At 42.5% G+C, this 25,635-nt stretch overlaps 1 protein-coding gene across 2 annotated transcripts in view; it reads right to left on the minus strand.

Annotated features, from left to right (window-relative positions):
* Positions 1-20,050: 20,050 nt before the first annotated feature.
* HTR1E (5-hydroxytryptamine receptor 1E) overlaps positions 20,051-25,635 on the minus strand; it is a 30,560-nt gene continuing 24,975 nt past the window's right edge. For both annotated transcript variants that reach the window (XM_015284707.4, XM_025149279.2), the window contains one exon: positions 20,051-25,420. In XM_015284707.4, coding sequence (XP_015140193.1) covers positions 24,023-25,138 — 1,116 coding nt within the window. In that variant the 5' untranslated portion in view covers positions 25,139-25,420 and the 3' untranslated portion in view covers positions 20,051-24,022. The remainder of the gene's footprint in view (positions 25,421-25,635) is intronic.

Here is a 25,635-nt window from a genome sequence, read left to right on the forward strand (position 1 = left end):
GTTTCTGGCATATGCTAACTAAACCCAGCAACTGGCTACAGTCACATCTTATGCATCATATCACATCTACAGTCACTGCTTATGCATCATATGTACACTGTATACATACATGTGCACAGTCACTGTCCTGCCAGGCCATTGAGCATATTGAGGTATGATAGAAACCAGTGTGTGGGGGGGGAGGGTGATAAGGCTTCAGCTCAGTGTAATTTCTTGGTAATTTATTTTCTATTTATTTGCTAATTTGTTCTTCACAATCATCTGTCTCTCTCCATAGTGTGATTATTCCAAAAACATTAAAAATGCCTTTCTGGTCACAGCATTCATCTGTGTAGCCCAAGGATTCTTTCTGACTCTGGCCGTGTCAGATGCTGCTTTAGGGCAGAATAAGAGGCTGGCCACTTCTTGCAGACATTTCCCCTTGTATCATTCTCAGTATCCACATTTGATTTTTGGGAGTATTAGAGTTCTCTTTTTCCTTGTCCTTTTTGTTGCTACTCATGGACTCCTTTTCCATGAATTTATCTAGACCCATTTGAAGCTGCTGCTATTATCTGCCTCCATAACCTCCTGTCACAGTAAGTTACAGAATTGTAAAAAAAAGTACCCACTTTAATCTGTTTTAAACTAATCTCCTAGATATTGCTTTCATGATTTTATAATCCACAATCGTTTTTCTTCTCTGTGTTTTCCTCTCCATGACAAAGAGCCCAGTATTTCTAGGTTCTCTCATCAGGCAGCTGTTGGATCATTTTCCATGCTTTTCTCTGTACCTGCTTTAACTCTTCTGCATCCTTCCTCAGCCACAGAGGGCAAATCATGAACTGTCCTCGAGTGGGGTTAATCCAAATGTAGAAATGTCAGCAGAACGATGCCCTCTGACTCATTCTCAGGACCCTTTTCTTATATATTGTTTTGGCTCTTATTGACAACCGGAGCCTTGTTAATGATTACACTTAAGATCTTTTTTTTTTCCCCTTCTTTTTTGACGTGCTGCTGTTAGTTCTGTACCCAGCATGCTGTAGGTGTTGTTTTGATTATTTTTTTCCCTAGCTGCATTGCCTTACATTTATCTGAAGCCTATCTTCCATATATCTGCCCATTTAGTTGTGTGTGGTCTTTCTGGAGTTCTTCATCAGCGTAGCATTTGGCTGCCTGGAGGAGTTTAATATAATCTGTGTATCTGGAAATCTTACTGTGGGTTTCCTTCACCAGTTCTCTGATGAGTGGGTTGGATGGAACTGGTTCCAGCATTTTTTCCTGAAAAGTGAAAAGCCACATTAAGCCTATCTTCCATTTCCTATCCTTTAGCCAGGCTTCACTTCATAAGAGGAACCTTTTTTCCAACTCTGTGGCAACCTAAGTTCCTTTAAAAACACTCTTCCAGCATGATTTTGGCACGTCTCCACTTGCTGTATTGTTTTGATTGTAAAACACTCCAAATCTTGGCAGCCAGCTCAAGCTTCGACTTGACATGGGCCGAACAGTTGCCTTCACACTGGGTTTGGGGTCAGGTCTGCTCACAGCGGAGTCAGTTTTCCTTTCTTAAAAAATCAATGAGGATATATTCCTTTGGACCAAACCTAGTGATAATTAGGCTCAGAGAATGCCAGACCTGAGTTTCCTGGCTGGGTCTCCACTTCCAGCACCTCCATATGGAGAGATCTCAGAGGAGGCTGGTGCCAGAAATGAAACCACTGCTCCCACCACAGCTCCTGTCCCCGCCTCTCCTCCTTCCAGAAGTGATTAAAGAAAGGTCACTTGCTAGCCTATGTCAACACGAGAGCTTCCACCCCACAGAGGCACAGCTCAGCTCATGGTGCTGGAAGAGCCAGTATGCTCTTTTTCTCTCTTTATTTTTTTCCTTTCCATTTCTTCCCCTTCATCATTCTCTGCCCATCTTCTTCCTAGTGATATTTGGGCTGGTACAGAGGCTCATCAGTTCTCACCCTCAGCACACAGTGCTCAAGGTTGTTCTTCCTTGTCCTCACTCCTTTACAGCAGTGTACAGTCATTAATTTGCCAAGTAAGATAAGGTCAGACAAGGCAATGAAGGAAGAATTATATTTTTTCCCTGCCAGTTTCTGAGTTGATTTGAAATAGTTATGTTTTCACATGTGTTTGTCATTTCAGTTGTCTTATATCTTTATCCTAAGAGGTTCATAATGTTCTTCTCATGCAGATATCCTCCCAGAGGAGGATGCAACAACAATACAATTCTGAAAAGTCACCAAATGAATTAATGTGCAAAACATTGGTCCGTGTGTTTTTGAAAAGACAGAAAGGGATCCTTGGAGCCCAGGAGAAAGGGTTCCAGCTGATGGGGCCTCACAGTGGAGAGCTGTAAGTGGGCAGATGAAAAGGCTCTAATTTACCAGTTAAAAGAGATGGGAAATTGCATGGCCATTAGGAACATTTGCAGCAATGGATGCAGAGAAAATGACAAGCGTGAACACATCCAGCGTTCAAGAAGGAGGCTGGCCCTATAGACATTAGAGACGCTATTTTCCTTTGTTGTGTTTTGGTTAGCTCAAGTATTTCCTTGTGGTGGAGTTTTCTTCAGTTTGGTACTTGGGTAACTGTTTCTTGATTTTACTGATTCTTTTCCATCCCAAACAGATGAGAAAACATTATCTTGCTCTGGATGTATTGTCAGTGGAGAGTGAAAGGAGATGGAAAAAAGCTGAGTGCTCATAATAAGGTAGCTGGAGGAGATCGTCATAGAATCACAGAATGGCTTAGGTTGGAAGGGTCCTTAAAGCCCAGTTCCACCCTCTGCTATGGGCAGGTTGCCACCCAGCAGATCAGCCTGCCCAGGGCCCTATCCAACCTGACCTTGAATGCCTCCAGTGATGGGGCATCCACAGCTTCTCAGGGCAGCCTGTGCCAGTGCCTCACTCCTCTTGTTAATGTTTCGCTTTACCAAAAGGACAAGACTTTCTGCACTCTGCATGGTCAGCACACCCTAGGGCACCATCGGCCCATTGACTTTTTGTTGGTGTCATGAGTGCAACAGGTTTCTGTTGGAAGGGCTTGGAAACAGGTGTGGTTGTGCTATGGTCCGTTGGTGTGCTGTGGATCAGCTCAGGAAGGAGCTGTCATTTCTTACTTTTGAATTGAGTATTAAGGTGCTGCAGGAAAACTTGGGGACAACATTTCATATTAGCTGATGTGACTCACTATATTGGAATAGCCACAAGCACAGCATAGGTAATAACAAAGATTATTTGCTTTTGGGCTGTCTGATTGGAGAGTTGCTCAGGGCTGAAGAAAACACTGGGAATCTTAAATGAGGAATGTGTTGAAACAATGCCTTTGCTGTACACATAATCACTCTTGAGAAGTGATCATGTACTTGAACCGTGCTTTGTAGTTTCTAAAACCAAATTTGCAGTCACTCTTTTGATACTCACAGTTAAAGCTCTGCCCTTGATAATTCCTATTTCTTCTGTTTCATATTACACTTCAGTAAAAAATAACAAGTAAAGCTGTTACTGTTTTCTTCCAGGAATAAAGTGTGGTTTTCTGCTTTTGTTATTTGAAACCATCATTTTAATGGTCTGGGCAAAAAAATCTTGTAGATTGTAGTTTAAGGATATAAACCACAGCACCCACTTCCACCTCTTCAGGTAACATAAACAGACCTTACAGGAAGGAAGTTTGGACTAATTCTGTATTTGATAAAGGCTCCTCTGAGCAGATGGTGCAAAAGACCAAACGATTGCTCCCTAAGGTCCATCTCCCTGCCCTAAAGCCCTCCTGTGAAAACCATGCAAAGGCTGGAAGAACAAGGTTGTATGTGCAGGACTGTTGTAACTCCTTCATCTTCTTTCTAGGTATCGTAATCCATATTGGAGAAGTTATTACATGCAATCATATAGCAAAATATAACATGATCCTCTCCATAAAAACAGCAACCAAACACCCCTGAAAGCTACCACCAGCATGTTGTGAGGAGAGCATGCTGTGCACTACTGGGGACCTTCTCTGAGAAACGGACACATCTCCTGGGACATGAATATAGGAAAATGTGTGAATGGGTGAACTGCCTGCTACCACATACACATTTACTACAATACAAATATGAAACTCCATCAACCATACACTTCTCTTTATTACAAAGTACCCTATATTATATCTGGAGGAAAATGCATTTTAACTTACTTATTCTCACAGCTCCCCTTTTTACCTTGAGGCAATTATTCCTTGTGCCATGGCAAAGTCCTCACCAGAAGCAAACACGTTCTGTAACCTTCACAGTGAAGATGGATCTAATTTGAAGCAGAGCAGCAAGTCCTGAATAGACAATTAGAAATAAATACCCCCAGCAGCCTGGCCTCAAGAAGGCAACACAGTGAGTGCCTTGGTGTGACCGAAACCACTCAGCCACCACCAGCCACTGTGTCAGCAAGTAGGAGGGTTGGAGGTTTCACAAGGCAGACTTACACAAATTAAAGAGGGAACTAAAATTCATAGGCTTCATAGTGAAGATTGTGGACTTGGTAGAAACCTGGAGTATCACAGCTTTCCCTGGTGAGCCTTTCACTGCTTTGGCTCTGTCTTTGCACCACTGAAGCTGTGACTGTCACCTCTCTTCTTTGGAACCTTTCTACTAACAGAAGTGCAAACTGAATATGTATATATATTTAAAAGATCTTTGACTCGATGAAACTCAGCAAACAATCCTCTCCTGGAGTTAGTGTGTAGTTTGCTGTGTTCCTTCAGACTGAAAGTCTTGGTGGCCTGTGGCATTCCCCAGATCTCAGTATTGGGACCAGTTTGGTTTAATATTTTTATCACTGATCTTACTGAGGGGTTCAATTCTACCTTCAGTAGGTTTGTGGACAATGCAAAGTTAGGTGGGACTGTTGATCCGCCTGAGAGCAGGAAGGCTCTGCAGAGGGATCTGGATGGGCTGGGTGGATGGGTTGAAGCCAGTTGCATGGCATTCATAATGGCTCAGTGCCAGGTTGTGCACTTGGCTCACAACAACCCTATGCAGCAGTGTAGGCCTGGGGAAAAGTGGCTGGAAATTTTCCTGGCAGAAAAGGACCTGGAGGTGCTGTTTGGCAGTTGGTTGAATGTGAGCCAGCAGTGTGCCCAGGTGGCCAAGAAGGCCAAGAGCATCCTGGCCTGCATCAGAAACACTGTGGCCAGCAGAGCTAGGGAGAAGCACTGGTGAGACTGCACATGGAATACTGTGTTCAGTTTTGGGCCTCTTGCTAGGAAAAGGATATTGTTCTGCTGGAGTGTGTGCAGAGAAGAGCAAGGAAGTTGGTGAAGCAACAAGGAAACGAGAGTTATGAGGAGTGGCTGAAAGAACTGGGCCTATTTGGTCTGGAGAAGAGGAGGCTGAGAGGGGAGACCTCATCGCTCTCTACAGCTACCTGAAAGGAGGCTGCAGTGAGGAGGGTGTTGTTCTCTTTCCTCAGGTGACAAGTGATAGAACATGAGGAATTAGTCTCAAGTTGCTCTGGGAATAGTTTAGGCGTTGGGTGAGGAAGAATTTCTTCATAGAGAAGATGGTAAACCTTAGAACAGGCTGCCCAGGGAGATGGTGCAGTCCCCACCCCTGGTGATATTTAAGAGACACGTGGATGTTGCACTAAGAGACACAGTTTAGTGATGGGAGTCTGTAGGTCAGGTTGGGCTTGGTGATCTGGAGGGTGTTTTCCAACCAAGATGATTCTATGATTCTAAATGTTCACCTGTTCTCAAGCTCACCTTTCTTTTCCACTTATAACCTTACATTCTCTTCTGACTACATCACTACAAGTGCTGTTACCCCGAGGGTGTTCTTCTCAATAAAAATTGTCAGTCTGTCTTTATGTTTGATGTGGCCAAGACAGAGCCAGGTAGTTCAGGTGGGAGGGACCCCATGAGGTTTCTAGCCCAGAATCCTACTTTCAGTGGGCTCGTGTGAAATTGGGTGGATTTCAGTGATGCTGCCTGGCAGGATGATGAAGTTCAATTATAGAGAGAGAAGCAAGAACAGAACTGCTTCAGATTGATTCTCATACAAAACAACTGTCATATCAGCACGGACCTATGGTCAAGTTAATACCTCTCTCTGGAGAAAAAAAAAATCCCCATCTTGTTGTCTTCTGCCAACACCTCCTGATGCTGACATAGCTGGAAATGGCTGGAAATGAGTGGTGAATTTTCCTAATATGAGTGGAATTTTCCTGCTTTCAGAGCCAACCCCTCAGCTCTCCTGTCCTGCATCCTGCCTGCATATTCAGTTGCATCTCAGAGGAAAGATCCTTTTACCTCAGAAATTGTTTTTCATTTTCCCAGATTTATTTTCTTGGGATTTTGGAAGCATGAATATATTATGGAAGCATTACTGAGGACCCATTAGCTTCAGATAACCTGTGATTTTATTTTTTAAAAGGCATTTTCTTTTGCTGCAGCTCCCAGTGTGAGCATTTATAGCCCTTGAATGCCATCCAGTGGTAGAAAGGCATCTTCAAGCTCACTGGCAAACTGCTGTGCCAAGTTCTCATGTAATGTTACTTTGAAATTAATGGTAGATCATTCTTGTGCTCTATTTGTGGTGAAGTCAGAAACTGTAAAAATATATATATTAGATGATGGGTTCCATCAACAGAAAGGCTATCTGGTGTTTCACGGTTCTTAAAGTTTAAGACAGAACAATATCCCGTGTGTCATTTGGACTGGTCTAGCTTTAAAGCTCAGTATTCATGAACAATTGCACGAACAGACTTTTTCATCTTTATAACGATATTTTTAGGCAGAATTTTATCTTGGAATTTGTTAGATAGTTCAGGAGTACTAAAATGTGTTTTAGGGGATACTGCTTCATTAACCATTTATTTCCATGTAGGGTTTCTGAATAGTTAAGTATTTCAGAAACTTGACACAAAGGTATTGCAAAATATGCCTTGTTAATGGGTACACTTTTACCTAAGTAAAAGTACCTACTGACTTTCCTGTGGTGTGGATCCAGTAAGGATTTGTTTCAATAATTGCAAAAACAGCATATATCGCAAGTAACAACCTCTCATTATTCACTCAGAACTTCTTTCAGTCTTAGTCAAGCCCCTTTGATAAACAGCATTTTTGTTTGGAAGTTTCAAAAGTGTGGATCTCCCTTGATGCAACTTGAGGCCATCAGCTCTTGTCCTTTCGCTGCTAGGTGGGAGAAGAGGCCGACCCCCACCTCCTCACAACCTCCTTTCAGGCAGTTGTTGAGAGCAATAAGGGCTCTCCAAGCCTCCTCTTCTCCAGACTAAACAATCCCAGCTTCCTCAGCCACTCCCCGTAAGACTTGTCAGCTACACTGCCTACATTGCCCTTCTCTGGATGCACTCCAAGGCCTTGATGTCTTCGTTGTAGTGAGGGGCCCAAATGTGAACACAGTACCTGTGGTGCCTCGTGGTGACATACCCCTTGTACATCAGCAAATGCCATCAAAAGTAATAAAAAAGCAGTAAGCTACAGGTTCTGCTCCTTCTCTGCTTTCTCCTTTGTTCCCTACAGCAAGGCCAGAGAATAGGCCTTTTTTAGTGGCTCTGTTAAAGGGCCACTAAAAATAATCCAAAGAACAGGCTAAAAGGACATTCAAGCCTGATGCATTCTTAGGATGACCACATCTGGTTAAAAAGTACCAACAAAATGAATCAAAGACACAGTAATTAACAACTGTCACAGGGAATTACAGGGCAGCCTTAATGTGCCTTTGCACGCAGGGAAGTGCAAACAGTGCTTGAACAGTATCATTCCTAAAAAATAAAAGCCTTCTACAAAACTGACCAGAATAACTTCACTGCTCAAGGAGATACAGGAGATGCTTTTAAGCAGCTAAGAGGTACAGACCTCCTCGACTAATATGAAATAGTCAGTGTGGATTTGCTGAAAATAAATCATGTCAAAGAAAACTACTTTCATTCTTTGACAAGGTAATGGTCTGTTCTGTGAGGGGAAGTGAGAAATGTAATTTACTGTGCATTTAAGTCAAACTTCTGGCACAGCTATTTGATACGTTTTTTGCAGACCATGGCAGGATGTAGAGGAAACTTTCCTTCCTCGAGCAGTGTGCAGCTCACAGAGAAATTACACTCATAAATAATAATCAGGGATTCACTGTTGAATAAAGGAGGACCTTGCAAATGCAGTCCTGTGGGACCTGGCTGGAGGGCAGCTCTGATCACTGTTTTTATTAGTGACTTGCAGGATTAACTAGATGGAGTACTTGCGAAGTTTGTGGGCAATATTAAGCAGTCAGTGATTTTATGTGCCTCGGAGGGACAAGAACTCAAACTGATTTTGATAAATTGGGCAAATGTCCCAAAGTCACGGAAATGAAATACAAACAAAAGCAGGTGAAAGTGCAGCACTCAGGAAGTCCAGTACCAAAGCACGCATTTAAAAATAACTATATAAGTAAAAACATTGCAGCAACAGAATAGAAGCTTTCTGCCACAGTCTGCACAGAAGTAAAGCAAGTGCTGCCAACTCAAAGAAAAGGGCAAACTCTGCCTTCTGCTGAATGAGCTGGACAGGAATCAGTGGGAAATGCATCCCTTGTGAGCAGAGGCGTAGCCGAGGAGGCCTTGTTTCACCTGGGAACTGCTCAGCCCTGTCCTGCCTGTGTTTCCAGAAGCAATCACTGCATTCACGGAGTTTGCTTCAGTAGCACTTGAGTTTTGTTTGTTCCGTCTCTGTGAGTCCGACCTGCCATATGAAGCCAATCAAAGAGCTTTTGTTGCTCTTCCGTGGGCTGATCTGTTTTTTCTTTTTTTTTTTTTCTTCTTATTTTTGGCTCTGCATTATGATTATGGACTCACAAGTGTCCTGAAGCTTGTGGTAAATTATCTGGCTGGGGTGGCTAGATGGCAGATTGAAAAATGGGAGTACAAAGTCGTCATCCTGACCTGGCTGGACATGGAATTCCAGGAGTAGAGTGATGAGGGGCCTGGCTCCAAATCTTTCAATCTCTGGTGACTGCACTGAAGAGTGAGTCATTGTGAAAAAGATAACTCTCACTTCCTTACTTCCTGCTGGTTGAAGGCTATGAACTGTGAAAACAGTTTCTGCCTATGAAGGGTTGTGCAAGGTGTATCCTTCAAGGCCTCAGGTCTGTGCAGCTCCCAGGGCAGGGACAGTTTTTCCCTTATCCGGTCCTACTGTGGACCATGATGTAGATTGCTGGCTGTGGGGCAACTCAGGCTCCTGGTCTGACTGTCCATGTGCTCTGCAGTCTGACTGTCCCACACACCGTGGTCTGAATGTCCCCATGTACTGTGGTTTGGTTATCCCCACTCACCACAGTCTGACTGTCCTCACGCACCGTGATCTCACTGTCCCCATGTACCACAGTCTGACTGTCTGCACCCACCACACAGATACCACTGCTGTCCCAGTGAGTAATATGGTTTATCTGCAGCAGCACCACATCCTTGCTGAGATGCTGTACAGACTCCATGGTCTGGAGGGATCTGATCTTAACCAATCACATAGGGCAAGGAGCCACGTCTGCTTGCACTCTAGAAGATTCTTTCTCCCTGTAGAGGATGACTACACCATTTTAACCATTTTCTCTTCATCGAGTGAAATTTGGACCTGAAACAACTTCTCTGTAGAAGGTGAGTTTGACAGAGCTTGTCCATCAAGGGTAGATGGGAGAACTTTAACTAGGAAACTTTCCTGCTTCTTTGCTCTAAAGTGTATTGCCTTGTCTACAAAACAGCTGCAGAACTTTCCCAACAAGTGCCGCTGTCAATGCTCCACCACAGTGCATATGAATCCAAATTTCAAGTGATGTTTCATGAAGTCTTTTGTTTTCCTGTTGCCACAAAGGAAGTCTGGGCTTTGATTTTCTGGGGACTCTGCCAGTTTTGAAAGCACATTTTCACAGTTTTTCTATTATTTGTTTCGCAGAAAATCTTTTCAAGGAACTGCTAAGACCTGACAAATAAACATTTGTAACTTATTACTGGGGTTAATTGGGAAGACTGCTGTTTCAAGATACTCAAAGCCTGAGTGGCTGTGGGCCATTCTGCTGGTTTGTACTGACAATCTCCTGAAATACATTCTTTCTTTCTTTTCTTTCTCTAAGGGAGAAATTAAGTCTTTGAAAAAGGTCTTTAGGAAACGTGGCTGTTGTGAGCTCTCTTTGACATCCTTTCAAATTCCCGCTGGTTGCAGCTTCCTGTGCACTGTGCTGCCATGGAGGAGACAGAGGAAGATGTATTTAGTTGCATTAATGCTGTCTTACATACTTTATTCGCTCACTGAACCGTAAACTACAGCTTCTCAAGAGCAGATATTTTTCCTGTTGGGACAGCCCTGCATCAGGAATGGTAACTTGTGGAAGGGAGGTGAGGAACTTATATATGGCCCATAGCTGCACCAGCTCAACTAACCACCCAAAATCAGCCAGTGAGTTCTGGTGAGAGGTTTAGAGAATGAGTGGTTCATCCAGGCTGAGATTTTGATTATTGCATTGGTGTCTTATAGCAGAGTTAAAAGGTACAGATAAGTTCAAATTGTATGTCTGAATTGTATATATAAATTCTCATCTGAGAAGGATGGACATGCCTATACTTAAGTAATTCAGCTGAAATGCACAAGATATTTTTACTAAACAGCATGTTTATGACAACTGATGATGTCTTAGCATACTTTACTAATTTTGTACTGTTGTAGCTGTCCTGGAAGAATCTGATACCAACAATAACCAAATATGGTGCCATATTGGCTAACAATAAAAAGCATTCCCTGCCTTAGGACGTTGAAAGGAAACTACAGCTGGAGACATGAGTGGGAGAGAGATCCTTGGGGATGTGTCAGTACAGTGCAGCAGATGTCATGGTGTGCTGGCATCAAGCAGCAGTCCTTGGAGCTGCCTTGGATTGTACCTGCTCTGGAAGGAGGGAGTGGCTGCCCAGTGTCATGATAAGGCTCAGATGCTTTGGAATAATGGCTGTCAATAATAAAGTTGTATGCCTGGCTGCCAACTTCTGGGAACATATCCAAAGTCTTTTTGAAGAAGAAGGATGTGTCAGATAGAGCTCAGCCCTTAGCTTTCCCAATGGCATCACATAGATGTATGCCCTCTGCAGCTGTGATAGCCCAAGCTATGCTTAAGGAAGAGCTGCTGTGCTTAGACCTCCTGGGAGAACTAGAAATTGAATAGTAAACGGTTGTGTTTCTCCATTCAGCAAGGTTTTCAGAGATCAGGAATTCATAATGTGAAGATAAGTTTGGATCCATAATGCCACCAGGTGACTACTGAGGAGGAGCACCATCCTATCTCATGAGCTGAAGAGCACTGAGCTTCACTCTAATAAATAAATATGCTCTTTTGCCTCAGGCTGTCACTGCTGCCCAGTGCATATGGAGCAAGGAGAGAGACAGACTTCAGTGAAGAGGGCTGGTGCTGCTGCACAGGTTGGTGCTTGAACTGCTGGATGCCGGGATTGCCATTCCATCTGCTAGCTGAGCAGGGAACCACTTGTGCTCTGCTGGACTGCCAGACAGTGCCTGCTGGGGATATTTGAGAGTGCCACCCGAGGTTAAATGGTTATTTCATTCACAGGTATGACATACTTCACTGAAAAGCAATTTATTAATGCATATGTATGAGGCACGTGAAGAGCAGATGTCTGTAAAGCCTGTAGCTTGGAAACACATGTAGGAGATTTATCTTGCTGCTAAAGGTAATTCCTTTTTCTGGTTAATGTATACTTGTTGAAGTGAAATGTTTCCTGGAATACTCTGCTCCCAAGATGATTGTTGCTGAAAAGTATTTTAATATTTAAATGTCTGCTGCATGGGGTATTTCATACTTGTAAGTACTTTCTGTAATAGGTTCTTGGCTAAAGAGGAGTGAAAGAAAGTGTGTTATTTTCCCATATGAGGAAAGACTGAGTAACCTGGGTCTTTCCAGACGTGAGAAAAGAAGACTCAGACGGGATCTGATTAATGTTTATAAACATCTGAAGGGAAGTGGGAGGCAAATGGATGAGGCCAGGCTCTTTTTTGCTGGTGCGTAGCAATTGAACAAGGAGTAATGGAGTAATGGAACATAGGAAGTTCCATGCTAACATAGGAAGTTCCATGCTAACATGCAGAAGAATCTCTTTGCAGTAAGGATGATGGAGCACGGGAACAGGCTGCACAGAGAGGTTGTGGAGTCTCCTTCTATGGAGATATTCATCTGTATGCCTACCTGTGCAACCTATGGTAGGGAACCTGCTTTGGCAGAGGGGTCTGGACTCAATGATCTCTTCAGGTCCCTTCCAGTCCCCCAAAATTCTATGATTCTGTGATTCTAAATTGTAGATTGAACATAGACTGGTTTTGTGCTGTCTTCTGCTGCTGACATCAGGAGATGCCAATGGTCCTCTTTTTCACTGGAGAGAGGCTTTATGCCTCAGTGGTCTCAGGCTTCTTGTAAACTAATATCTGCAGAAAAACAAATGTCTTAAGAAAGGTAATTGCCCATGCACTGAGGCATTGACCTTGATCTCTTTACTATTAGGTGTGAGATCATCATATTTTGTTTCTGTCTTCAGCCAGACTTTTTGCTTGTTTCTCATGTATTTTTGTGCAGCCAAAGTTTGTCCAACAGATGTTAACATTAAGCAAATTGGAGATTTGCTGTCTGCAAATTAATGCCCTCTTCCACAGCTGCAGTAAGCAAAAGAAGTGTTGGGGGTCCGTCAGCAATTGCAGTGAAGCAGCAGCCATCAGATTGGAAGACTTAAATTACATGGCATTTTGAGGGAAACTTTTTTGGCTACAGTATCTGAATAACTGCCCTCTTTTTATGGGCAAAATATAAGCAGCAGCAGCAGCAGAAGGAAAATTTGTCAAGAGATAAGTGTCCAGAGGCTGCTGCAAGGGCAGTGCATTTTTTTTCTTGTTGCTCCAAACAGGATGAAAAGCATCATGCTCTGACTGCAGCAAGAGAGATCCAGGTTAGATAGTGAATAAAGCTTACTGTCACTGCAGGAAATGAAGTGGCACATAGGCTGTGAGGGAGCTGAGGCATCCCCATCACTGGGGAGCTTTAAGAGCAGATGGAACGAACATTTGTCTGAAGAGATATTGCTGTAGGTGACCCTGCCTTCAGGCTGGGGAGCAGATGAGACCCTTCCAGTCTCAAAATCCTCTTGCCTGTCTGAGATGATTATTTGCTGTGGCCAAGTCTGTTGGCATCAACACCACAGCAATGTATTTGTCAGACTGTTTAGATCCCTGCAAGTGTGCCCAAGAAGCTGAACAGCTGCAAGCTTAATGGTTCATGTTTAATTGGGGTTCATTTCCTAAAATGAAAATGAGATTGGGGAATTTATATAGGAAGCTTGTTTTGAAAGGTGTGATTGTAACGCTTGCTGCTTCTGATATTGCAAAGTGGGTCATCACTACACTTTCTATGGAACAATTTGATTATTATTTTATTAATATAGGAGTTATTCTTGATTCAGATAAGACCTAAGTGGTGTAAGACAGAGCTGTGTGAATTACAGCAACTTCTTGTTGCCTCCCTGTGCATGGGGAGACAGCAACGCTTCTCCATATGCTCGCTGTGGTTCCTGGCTCTTGCTGGCTTTTTGGGCAGGGCCTCAGGTGATGCAGTAAATGTCCTTTGCAGGGGCCATATGGTCCAAAGCTGTGTCCAAGGTGGTCAGCTGGCCAAGCTAAGGCCCCTTATGGTCTCCAGTCTGCTTTCATCCGCACAGGATCTGCTTCCTAGAATGTGTGAAATGTACAGTTTGAGGCAGGGCGATCTAGGCAGCTTCCTCTGCCTGATGTAGCTAGTAGCAGCAGGCCTTTGGTCACCAAAGTGTGTGCTTGACAGGCATCTGGTGGCAAATGACAATGCGACATGGAGACCACCATGAGTGCTGGAACAGCAGAAATGTGGTAGAAATGGTGGTAATCTAAGTTAGTGCCACTGTGGCCAAAATCAGTAGCTGTCATCATCATTACACCCTAGGTGTCAGTAGAGGTACATGTTAGAAAAATAACTGGACTCCAGAGGATGACAGCATTGTATTTGAGAACGATGTTGAGCTGTGTGTGAATGGTCACAGGAACTGGTGTGAAATTCCTCCTCTTGTGATTGGATTGCCCTGGTGGGGTGTAGGTACTCAATCAAGGGCCCCCAGATGTCTGGGAATACTGCTTGCAGGAGAGATGGGGGGGCCTGGATTGGGAGCAGGCTGGAGAGGCAACTGGTGTGCCTTGCATGCCTCCATGGTGAAGATGGCCACTGTGAACTTGCTGATGGAGTACTCCTAACCCGAAGTGGGGCAAATATGGAACTGATGTGACTGACTTTCAGAAGGGAGCAATTACCTCTGTCAGCACTGGGACTGAAGGCTGTATTTTGGGGAGCTGCTACGACTGAGCTGGTGGCTGCCCTGAGCCTAGCACCATGAGAATCCACATATTCAGATTAGTGGCCTGATGGCCTAATTTTAATGAAGTGCTGTGCCCCTCTCTTGTACAGCTGTGCAAACCAGGCTGTCCTGATGAGCAACTGCCCCAGGTGCAAGTCACACATGGATTCACAGCTGTAGCCAAGGCAAGGCATTTCCATCAGGTTGGATATTAGGAAAAATTTCTTCTCTGAAAGAGTGGTCAGGTGTTGGAGCAGACTGCCCAGGGAGGTGGTTGTTACTGTCCTGGGAGATGTTCAAGAACCATTTAGATGTGGCACTGAGGGATGTGGTTTAGTGGGGAAGTATTGGTGGTAGGTGGACGCTTGAACTGAATGATCTTGGTAAGTCTATGATTGTATGTTTTTTTCTGCCTATAGACCAAGGATGATTTTATACAGGACATTAACAAATATTTAATCAAAACAACTATACCGTCAGTTAGAAAAAAGTACCCTCAAGGACAACTATTTTAACATTGCCACATGTAGCACATAGGCTTGTGAGCAGAGAAGCTATACCACCCTGATTGCAACAGTGAAACTTTTTTTTTTCTTGGTACAGTATTTTATTCTTATCTCCAGGTTTTCAGGTCTTTTGTTTGGAATTAGTTCGCTCAAAAGGCTAGTTTCATTTGCATTCCTTTTCCTTTTTGTGCCCATGAATCCACTGCAAAAGTTGGCTCTTTCCTTCATCTGAACATGTATTCTCGCTTTTATTTCCTCAGATAGCCTTGCTGTTTCCAGCAGTCTGCAGGCTGCACATCACTATTGTGAAGATGTGACGTAGAAAATATTTTCGTACAATTCAGAGAAAGACCAAAGCAAGTGCGTAATGGGAAAATGAAGGACACTATCTCTCTCTAAGATGGGTTGTTCACACAGGGTGTGTTTCTTAAAGACTATTTTTATAAGGTGAAACTAAAATCTCATTCTCAGGTGGCAGTATTTCAGTTTAAGTGTGTACATGCAGTTGCCTACAGACAAGGCAGGAATCCAAGCTGCTGATGGAGCCAGTGAGAATCTAGAGCAGAATTTAGGTGGCATCTAGTGACACCTGAGGTACCCTACAGTGTCTCACTGTTGCCTTGGAAAGGCACAGATCTGTGAGGCCTCTGTCACGTCTGAGTGCAGGTATCTCTTTCAGGGCAAAATGAATCACAACCGCTGACTCCAAAAGGCTGAGTTAGACAGCTCTCTCCTGGCAGTGATGGGAGCTGACAGACCCAGCACACACACACAAACTTCCCAGTGCACATTGAAATTTTGGTGTCTTCATCTGCAGCCAGACCTCATCCTGTCTGTCTGCATTCCATGCTCCCCTTGATAATTCCTCTTGTGCTTCCAGTCTTGGTCTCATCAGGCAGGGTATATAATGCAACCACGAGCATTTGGGATTTCAATTCATTTAGCATCTGCTGGCAAAGAGCAGTGGATCTCTACTCACCCTCCTTTTTAAGCAAGAAATTACATGAAATAATCTTCTTTTGGCCTAGAAAACAATGTGCTTATGCACTGGGCACCAAAAAGCTTTGGATCATTGAAAGCTCTGTACCCTACAAGGCCAAGTACTGCATTTTTGGCAAGAAAATGAGCTTTGTATGAAGCATAATGTAGCAATTATTTTGGAAAGAACTAGAGAAAGAAGTGGCAAGGCTGCTTTAGAGGCAGTGAGAGGTCTTATAGCTATGGAAGCATTTGATACTACTAGTTAAGATGCTCACTTGTTGATCACTGCACATAAAGTGGTAGATTGGTAAAAAATGGGTTGTGAAATTGTGGATTACCAGGAAAGATGAAAAGATCTACTTGAGGAACTGCGTGCTTAATACACCTGATGAGCAGTGAAAACAAAGTATGTATGAACTTGGTAAAAAGCCAGAAAATGACTGGAAAATGTTCATATAAAGTAACTAAGCAAAGTTAAGGCACAGAGACAATTCATCAGTGTAAGGCAATCGCACTCCTGTGCTGAGGAAGACAGTGCTTGTCAACTAGAAATTAAATCCAGACTCAAGCTGTCAGCGCTCAGGGAGCTTTCCTTACAAGTGCCATGGGGGTGATGGTGCATAGCATGTCTGCTCAGTGACAGTCCAACGTCAGGACTGGGGCTGGGCAGCCCAACTCTGCCTCCTGTGCTCAGGGGTCTGTGTGGGACATGAAATCTTGTCTGCTTCCAGCTGCTGGCCTGGAGAGGAGGCAAGACTCGCTTATGAGAAAAATATGCCTTTCAGCTCAGATGACAGCAGCCGGTAGTTTTCATGCTGATGGTAGTAGTTCTGTCCCTAATGGGGCACATATATAAGTAGAAGCGTAATGCATTTAACCTGTCACTTCTTTAGCTTGCCTAGCTTTTTTTCCTGTCATTTCAATGCCAAAGCGTTGATCTCAGAATACCACATATGCAGAGTGCTCTTGCAGATATACAGAATTGATGAGAAATACAGTGAAAACACGTAGGGAGCGAATCAAGAGGGCTAATCAACCTTTATTCTGGTTATGTTCTAGTGAGGCTGGTGTTTCACATCCTGCTCCTCATGCTTGCTGTGGTTTTTATTTAGCTGCTTGAGAAATGCACGTTGTAACCAGTGTGCTTCTGATGAAGTCAAACTAAACCATTACATCAAAAGGAAATTATTCACAATAAAATAGTATGATAGAATGATGAGGGAATGTGTGGAAGGAGGAAACGGAGATGGGATTGAGAAAATCTGTCTTGTAACATAACTGGCACAATGGCAATGTTGGCTTTTGTAACTCTGAAAGGCAGATTATGAGTCAAATTTTATGTCAACCTTCAGAAGTGGCTCTAAATTTTGTTTGTCAAGAGACTAATTCGAAGACAGTTGAAGACAGTACCAGATCTACCACTGATTTGTGCACCTTTGAATCAAGTACCAATCATTTTATGAGTGTGTAATATGTAAAAATTAAACACAACCAGCTGATCCAACTTCTTAAGAATTTATGTGAAAACAATTCCCATTAGAAGTTTCTTCAATACATAAATAGCTGTAATCTCTGAAGGGAATGTGGCTGGCCCAGTAAACCTCCAGACTTAGTGTGCTCCCGGTCATGGCCATTGACTTGGGGTGACTGCTGATTTCATCAGGATCCACCAATAGCAATTGATTTTCCAAAGAGGAAGAGGAATGAACAGTGATGTGGAAGGAAGAGAGAGGGTGTGAGTTAGCTGGGAAAGCCATCAGGAGCTGCTTAGTGCTCTTCATGCCCGCAGGAGCTATCTCATGTGGCGTCACTGACTGGGCTTCTTCTGCTCAGCCACCTGCTGCTTCTCAGCTATCTTCCACTGGAGGCTGTTGCCTGTTACTCATTCGCTTCTCTGGCTGGAGAAGGAGTAAAGCCTCTTACTAACTTCTATTAAAAACACAGATTTTCTTTTCTCTAGCAAGGAGTGAAATTGCTGCTGGAAAAAACAAAAGAACTGTGATATGTGACTTTTGTGTATATGCAAGCATTGGACCAAGACAACCACGCTTAATTCTGCAATCCTAGATTAACTTCTGTGACCTATTTGCATTAAGTGTTTTTCTTTCTGCCTGCTTCAGAATGAACATCCAGTCATAATATGGAAAAGTTCTGATGAAACAGCAAAGATAAGTGATATAATGTTTTCTCGTTATTCCATGTTTAAAAAGTGATTCCTTTTATTTCTTAAAGATTTAACAATAAAAGAATGAGGAATTGCACTGGAATATGTATAAATAAAAGTAAAGGTGTAGGAGATACACTTGATTTTAGTGGTCTAATTCTCCAATTTAAAAACTCTCAAGCTGGAGGTGCTAACCTGGCTGTGTATTTATTAGACAAGCTTGCTGAGGCCTATCCCAGTGCTCTAGCAGCTCATCAGCCTGTGCCTCCTATATACGACAGAAATTATTTCTGGTGGTGTCACAGAAGTGGAAGTCATTTGTGTGAAACTTCCTACTCCCCTGAAGAGGTTGTTGTGGGAGGCTTTAGATGTGTTGTTTGTGAAATCAACTGGAAGGTCACTCCGCTTGTTGCTGGTAATTCAGGCACACACCTGTGGTTTCAAGTTTGTCTTCCTAGTATTCCTTTAAAATTAATAGTCAGAAGTTGAGTCATTTCAGGTTGTGTTCAAGCCAGCAGTTTACAGAGCAGTATGAATTCTGTCCTCCCTCTTCCCAGAAGTTATGTTTCATTTCTTAATTGCCAAAACATGCATCTTTTATAAAGTGTACTTGCAAGGAGACAACGCTTTGTTCCTCACCTCATGGAAATATGTCCATCTGCACTCATGTTGTATGTGAAATGAGTATTGCAGTCATAGTACTTCAGAAGATTTGAGTACTCCAGTGATGTGGGACCTTGCACCAGACAGAAATGAGGGTGAGAATTTGTCATGCAGGAAATTAATCCATGAAAACTTCAGAGAGCTGATCTATATGCTAATACATTTTAAGAGTGCAGTGCAAGCAATTGGAAAAAGGTAAAATGCAGAGAGAGGAGGGGAGCATTTCCCACAGTGCTTATGGCATCTGGAGGCTATACTGGCCATGGCAGTAGTTTCTATAGATAGAAACCCCACGGGAGAAGTGTACTGAGTGAATAATTAAAAAGAGATCTTAAAAATCATGGTGCATAGGAAGCCACCATAGTGTATTATTTAGTATCCTTCATTTGAAAGAATCCTGATGTATGTTAGATATCTGATTTGTAGTGAAACTGCAATGAAATGGGAGCAGAGGCTGTGCAGAGCAGTACCATGGAAGTGTCCGCTGCCTGAATTCCTAAAACTGAGAGCATAGTGATGTTGTGTGTTAGCACAGCCTGAGGTGGCCTTGCTGCTTGCTGCAGGTTACTTGATGCCACTGTAGTGCAGAGAAAGGCTGTAGTGGGAAGGCAGGAGAGGAAGATAAGGAACGGGGGGAAAAAGCATGGGGAGGAAGTCATAGAATCATAGACTCACTAAGGTTGAAAAAGACCTCTGAGATTGCTTAGTCCAACTGTCCGCTCATCCCCACCATGCCCACAAACCATGTCCCTCAGTGCCACATCCGCACAGCTCTTGAATGGTAAGATGAAGAGGAAATCGAAGTGATTAAAAAGGAAAAAAATGGTAAACAATTTTTTTTCTTTTAAGCAACATTTGCTAGTGTTTTTTTTTTGTGTGTGTATGTTTTTTTCTCCCACAGGTTACTCATGGTTGCTTCTTCTACTTACAGGAGCAGCACTGAAAGTTTATACTTAAGGGATGATTCAATGTTTATGGAAATAAGTGGATTTCTTCCCTGACACACTGAGGAGGGATCTGTAATGCAAAGATTGTGCGCTTGGGCAGGGCCATGCTAAACCATGAGGAATGCTGTAAGTTGTTCTCCAGGGCTGACAGGCATGGCAGGCTATAATTTCTAGATTATTTTAATTCAAAAGTAGCAAATGGTTGGCTTAGACTGGGTGAAAAGGAATAATTTCATCATATTGAAGGCAATATATATAAAATCATCTACATGCAATCACGAAAAAGTAAAAATCCCCTGTCAGCAGTAGAGGAATAAGGGAGAAATGCTGGCAATATCATGTACATAGTACAACACAGAAAATGATTAAGAGTATTTTTACAGCTGATAAAGCTGGCATTTATCCAAACTCGTATCATTTTATAAAATTTTATTCTTTTTGGCCTGAAGAGTAAACAGATAGCAATTACAAAGGTAATATGTGTGTTGCATGGGACTCTTATGAAATACAACTTGTAATATATTGGCTACAGCAATAAAAGATATCACAATATCTATGTCCACTTAAACAACGAAGCAATTTAAGATAATTCCTCATGCAAATCATTTGGGTGTGTAAAAGATGAACATCAAACAGTCATGTTTATATACCCATCACTGATATTTGCAGTGGTTAATGAGAGGACACAAGGCACAAGAACAATCTCTCCACTTGTGCTGGAAGCCTGTTTTTCCTCCCAACACTGCAATCCTGTTTACCTTTTGATGACCGGAGTTGAAAATGGAGAGGCATGAAGAGTCATTAGAAAAGATTCCTTTGTTCTCTTAGCATCTCATGACAAATAAAGCTGTGGTTTTTTTGTTTCCTTCTGGTACACATGAAGGACAGAGTGTGCTGACGGTACCAAAAAAGAAGTGGCAACTATGAAAAACTGCACAGTTCATACACGTGTCAGTAAAATGCAAAAAGTGGCAGCCCTTACAGTATACACCTGGTGAAACAGGGACTTTGTTTTAAATTATTTTGGAGAGTTCAATTCCATCATTCGTCTGCGTATAGGAAGATCAACAACACAAATCTCGCGTGCTTCGAACAGCTCAGTGCATCATTGTGGTTGAGAACCCCCATCTTCAAAGGGGCCCAATGGAACTAGGGAATATATGAACTTGCTCCAAAGAACTGGTTGCTTACACAGAGAGAATATGCCCTGGAAATGTGGAGCACATGTAGGAGACAGTAAAAAGCAGCAGATTTGAATATCCAAGCTCGTGAGAATCCTGATAGCAGCACTGAGATAGAGATAAGATGGAAGCAGAGTGTAGGGCCTTGCTCCAGCAGGAAAAAAATAAATTTAGGGATTAAAGAGAGTCAGAAACTTAATGGAGGGATGGGGAATTGGCGGTGTAAAATAAGAGGGAATAAGTATATAGGAATGAAGAGAAGGGGGGTTATACAGGCAGGTATATGTAGCCTGTGTTGAGAATGGGGATGGGCCTGGGAAAAGACCTTTAGAGGGAGATGATGGGAAGAAAGCTAGAAAAGGAGCAAGGGGGTCTTTAGGGAAAATAAGACTTTGGGGAGAAAAGATATTTCAGAGTGTCTAAGGAAAGTGGATGTCAGGTGAAGGTCTTGGATATTTTATTAGGAACTTGCTGGGGAGAGCTTGCATTGAAGGCCATGGTGTGGCTTAACCCAGGATAGGGATAGATGGGGAGTTTCCATGGAAAAGAAGTCTAAGCTTGGAAAATGTCCAAACCTTTCATAAAATCCACAAATTCTTAACATGGAAAAAAAATGAGATTGTCAAATAATGGTGCCAGACTAGCAAAGGTTTTTATTTCCATCAGATGACAGGTAATTTCTGATCAAGTTAAATTGTTGTAAGTCAACAGTCCTTTAAGCTGTTCCTGGCTTTGTGTGTGGAGAAAACATAAAAGACATCTTTATCAGTCTAGTGACATTTGTTAGAAAACATAGCTCAGTGTTTAACTAATGATTTAATTACAAAAGCAGTAGTCAGCTGGCAGAATGCTGAGTCTTTTTTTAAGAAGGAAGCACAAAAATTAGCCATCCATCTGTTTTTTTTTCCCCCGTTCATTAACTCTAGATATTAAAATTATACAGTCTTCAACCTGACACCGATTGGTAGCCTGAGTGATAATAGTGGAGATCAGATACCAGAAGGACTTAAGTAGAAATGAAGATGAAGCAGCTCCTCTGTTTTACAGTTCTCATGCCTCTCTCAGAAGCATTTCTCCCTACCAGCAGCAGCTGTTTTGGAGATCATGGTCATCATTTTGGACCTCTGGTTATTTTTTCCCGTGTAGTCCATGAGGCTGCTTTGGGAGTTTTACAGACAGGCAGGCTCCTTACCTTCAGTGGACGGTTTCCATCTCCATCACACTGTGAAAATGAAAAACCATTGTGGATCTCTGGGCTTCCCCACTGGAAGACATCCTCAGTGGTTGAGATGACTGTTTTTCCCCCTTTTTAGATATTAACGCTAACTAACAGGGAACCAAAGGCAGATGGAGGTGGCAGCAGTGACAATAGCCACAGAAGGGCAGCTGGAGATAAGCCTCCTAAATCCAGGTATGGAAAACTTGTAGTCCTTGAAGCCGAGTCCTGCTGAATGTGGGTAAGCAGTAGGTCACACTTTTGTCACCCTCCGATTTGATTTACACCCAGCTTGCAGAACTGCATCTTTCCAACCAAACACTTTCCCTCAGAAACAAGGTTGTCATTTCTCAGCTCCATCCAGAGTTTATTACTCACGTTACTTAAAATTCCTGGGCTCTTGATAGGAAAAATGATTGCTGTGTTGTAAATTTTCAAAACATTTTCCAGAGCTGGCTTCCGGTGCTGTTACAACACTTTTGCTACCTCTAATATCTGTTTTGATGGATTTAGAGCTGCCATGCTGTAGTTCAGTTACTGCATGTCAGGGTGATATATGTGATATTATTTTCTATATAGTATACTGGTTTAATTCAAAAAGAATTTGTCCAGAAAAATAATGGACAGGAAAGAAAAATGTGTTGCAAGACAAGTAATCAGTATTCAAGCAGTATTTAGGAGTTAGTAATGGGCAGTGCCAGATTATTAGCTTTGATTTTGCTTCTTCCCAGCCTGATTTCCAAACTGTTTGAGCCAAGGCATTTTAGCTTCCCTAAACACAGAAGAAAGGGTGTGAAGGACTCTATCTGGATGAGAGAAGTAACTCCTTGGAGAACAGCCAGAGCAAGAAATCCTGCTAGAGGGTTTGATCATAGGTTAAGTGACAAGAATGCCATTACAAATTGGAAGATGAAGAGTGCTATTTTAAAAAAGTTCTTTTCCTCATTTCTTTTCTGCTGCTGCTGTTCAAACAGAGTAATTTGTCTTTTTTTTTCAGATGATATTTCTGAACACCGTACATTACTGACCTGCTGAGAAAACATGCAGCTGCCTGAGTCTGTGGGGTAAGGTTGATGATCCGTGGGGTTGTGCATTGCAAGGTCCAGGGGAAGTGGGAAAAAAATAGATAATGCCACCTCACAACTGACCGAGGCACATGGCCTGAGCCCTGAAGGAATACGGTATTAAACAGTGGTACTAAAAAGGTGACCATTAAGGTGCAGTTGATCTTATAAGTGTGACACTTACTAGCTGTGTTCTTTCAGTCGCCAAACAAACTGCAGTTTCTGTCCAATACTTCTAATATAAATCAGGAAACTGAACAAAAAAAAAAAAGAAAAAAAGGTCACTTGAATAATTACTTTGGAGTACAAAATGAGATCTGTTTTTAGAAGGAATGAAATGAACTGCTCTCTGTTTCGATAGTGTATTTCTGCAGGGATAAGAATAGAATGCTTTATTCTGCTGTAGTAGTGGCTATTTTCCTTCTAAAAAACGGTTCCAGTTTTCTCAAAATGCCACAGCAAAGAATTTCTGTTTAGTTGTCATGACCATGAAGTTTATTGATTTTTGAACATGAATTTCTGGGATTCAGCTTACAAGCCTTCATATTACTACAGTGCATGTTAAGTTAGACATTTGATTCTTAAATGGAAAAAGTATAAAAGAAATGTGAATATTGTTGTTTCCTTCTTGAATTACACAAAATGCCTTAAATGTGAACATCTAATATTTTCTTGTTGTTATTTGTTTGGTTGTTTGTTTCATTGCTAAAAAAAATCTGTTCCTTTGTAGAATAAATTTATTTCAAATTTTTACCGTGAATAACACCAGAGGTAAAAAAACAGCAGAACAAATTACTGGCTGAAGAGAGTTAAGCAAAGAGGCAAACATCAAAATCCCCTTTGTCAAGGGAAATGACAACAGTCAAATTATTTTGCTCGTTCTTAAGGCCAGGAGTCACGTCATCATCATCATCTCCCCGTACTTTTAAGTATGTTCTCTACACCTGATGAGCTTTCTGAAGGCCAGCTTGAAATCTTCATTAAAGCTCGTGTACAACAAAGGGTTGATGAGGGAGTTGACATATCCCAGCCAGGTCAAGAAGTCTGCTACTTCTGGTGAGACGATGCAAAGATGGAGGCCCACGAGCAGCTCCTTGATGAAAAAGGGTAACCAGGACAAAATGAAAGCCCCTAAAATCAGTCCCAAGATGCGAGCAGCCTTTCGCTCCCGCGTGGTGGAAATCTGCTGCCGGTCACCAGCCAGGTCCAAGTCATTCTCAAAAGGAGGGATCCTCACAGATGCATTAATTTTATCAAACTCTGTGGTGGGGTCAGAGGTGGAGAAGTCCGAGACGCAGAACGTCTGCGTGAGCTTGCAGCTGGCGAAGGAGTTTTGGCTGTCGGTGCTCCTGTTGCTGAGATGGCGGCTTGAGCCCCGCTTCTGGTAGAGACTCTTTGCAGCGTGGTAGATTCTGTAGTACAGGATCAGGATCAAAGTCAAGGGTATGTAAAACGCCCCAAATGTGGAATAAATAGTGTAGATGACATGGTCGTGCTGAATGCGGCACTCACTGGGAATACTGACGCTGTGGTGGTTTCTCCAAAACAAAGGGGGCATTGATATGAAAATGGAGATAGTCCACACGGTGACTATCATCAACCCAGCCCTTTTTGCTGTTCTTTTCCTGGCGTATTCGATGGCATCAGTGATTGCCCAGTACCTGTCCAGAGCAATAACACATAGGTGAAGAATTGAACACGTGCAACAAGTCATGTCGACGCTCAACCAGATCTCACAGATGAAGTATCCCAAAGTCCACTTATCTATCATTATGTAAGTGATACTCAAGGGCATGACGAGGACAGCAACAAGGAGGTCTGTCACAGCTAGCGAGCATATTAAATAATTTGCAGGCTGGTGAAGCTTCTTGGTTGTGGAGATTGCTGCAATGACAGCAGAATTCAGCAGCATAGTCAGGGTTGTGATTGTGGCCAAGGTCAGTGTAACAAGCATCTTCTCAGTTACAGTTTTTGGCTTTGCAGCCGCACTGGCTTCAGTGGTACAATTTGTGAAATTCATTTTCCCCTCCAGGATGCACATAGAATCATAGAATCACAAGGTTGGAATGGACCTACAAGATCATCTAGTCCAGCCGTCCTCCCATTACCCTTGCTACCACAAGCCACTAAACCATATCTCGTAGCTCCTCATTCAGACTCCAGTGAAAGAAGAAGTAGCTGCTTTGGGTAGCAGGTACTTCCAACTTCAGAAGTTGTCCATTTGGAAGAGAGACAGAGATACTTCAGGTAAAAAAAGTTTTTATATTCCGATATTCAACAGCGCAGCAGAAAGCTTCCATGTTTCCTCTTGCTCATCATTTTCCTAGAAGAAAAAAACACATCTGTTAGTGAATGTAGGAGAAAGAAAAAAAAAAAAAAAAAAAAAAAAGGTTTTGGCAAAAATTCTACACTTCTAATATTAGCACACCTAATTAAAAATGATTTCTTTTTCCTCTTTCTTCTCTCCTTTCTTCCCCTTTTTCTATGCATTCATTTATTTCCTATTTCTAAAGGACACTTTTGGCTGTATTTCCTGCA

Source organism: Gallus gallus, chromosome 3 (assembly GCF_016699485.2).
Source record: "Gallus gallus isolate bGalGal1 chromosome 3, bGalGal1.mat.broiler.GRCg7b, whole genome shotgun sequence".
Lineage (NCBI taxonomy): Eukaryota > Metazoa > Chordata > Aves > Galliformes > Phasianidae > Gallus > Gallus gallus.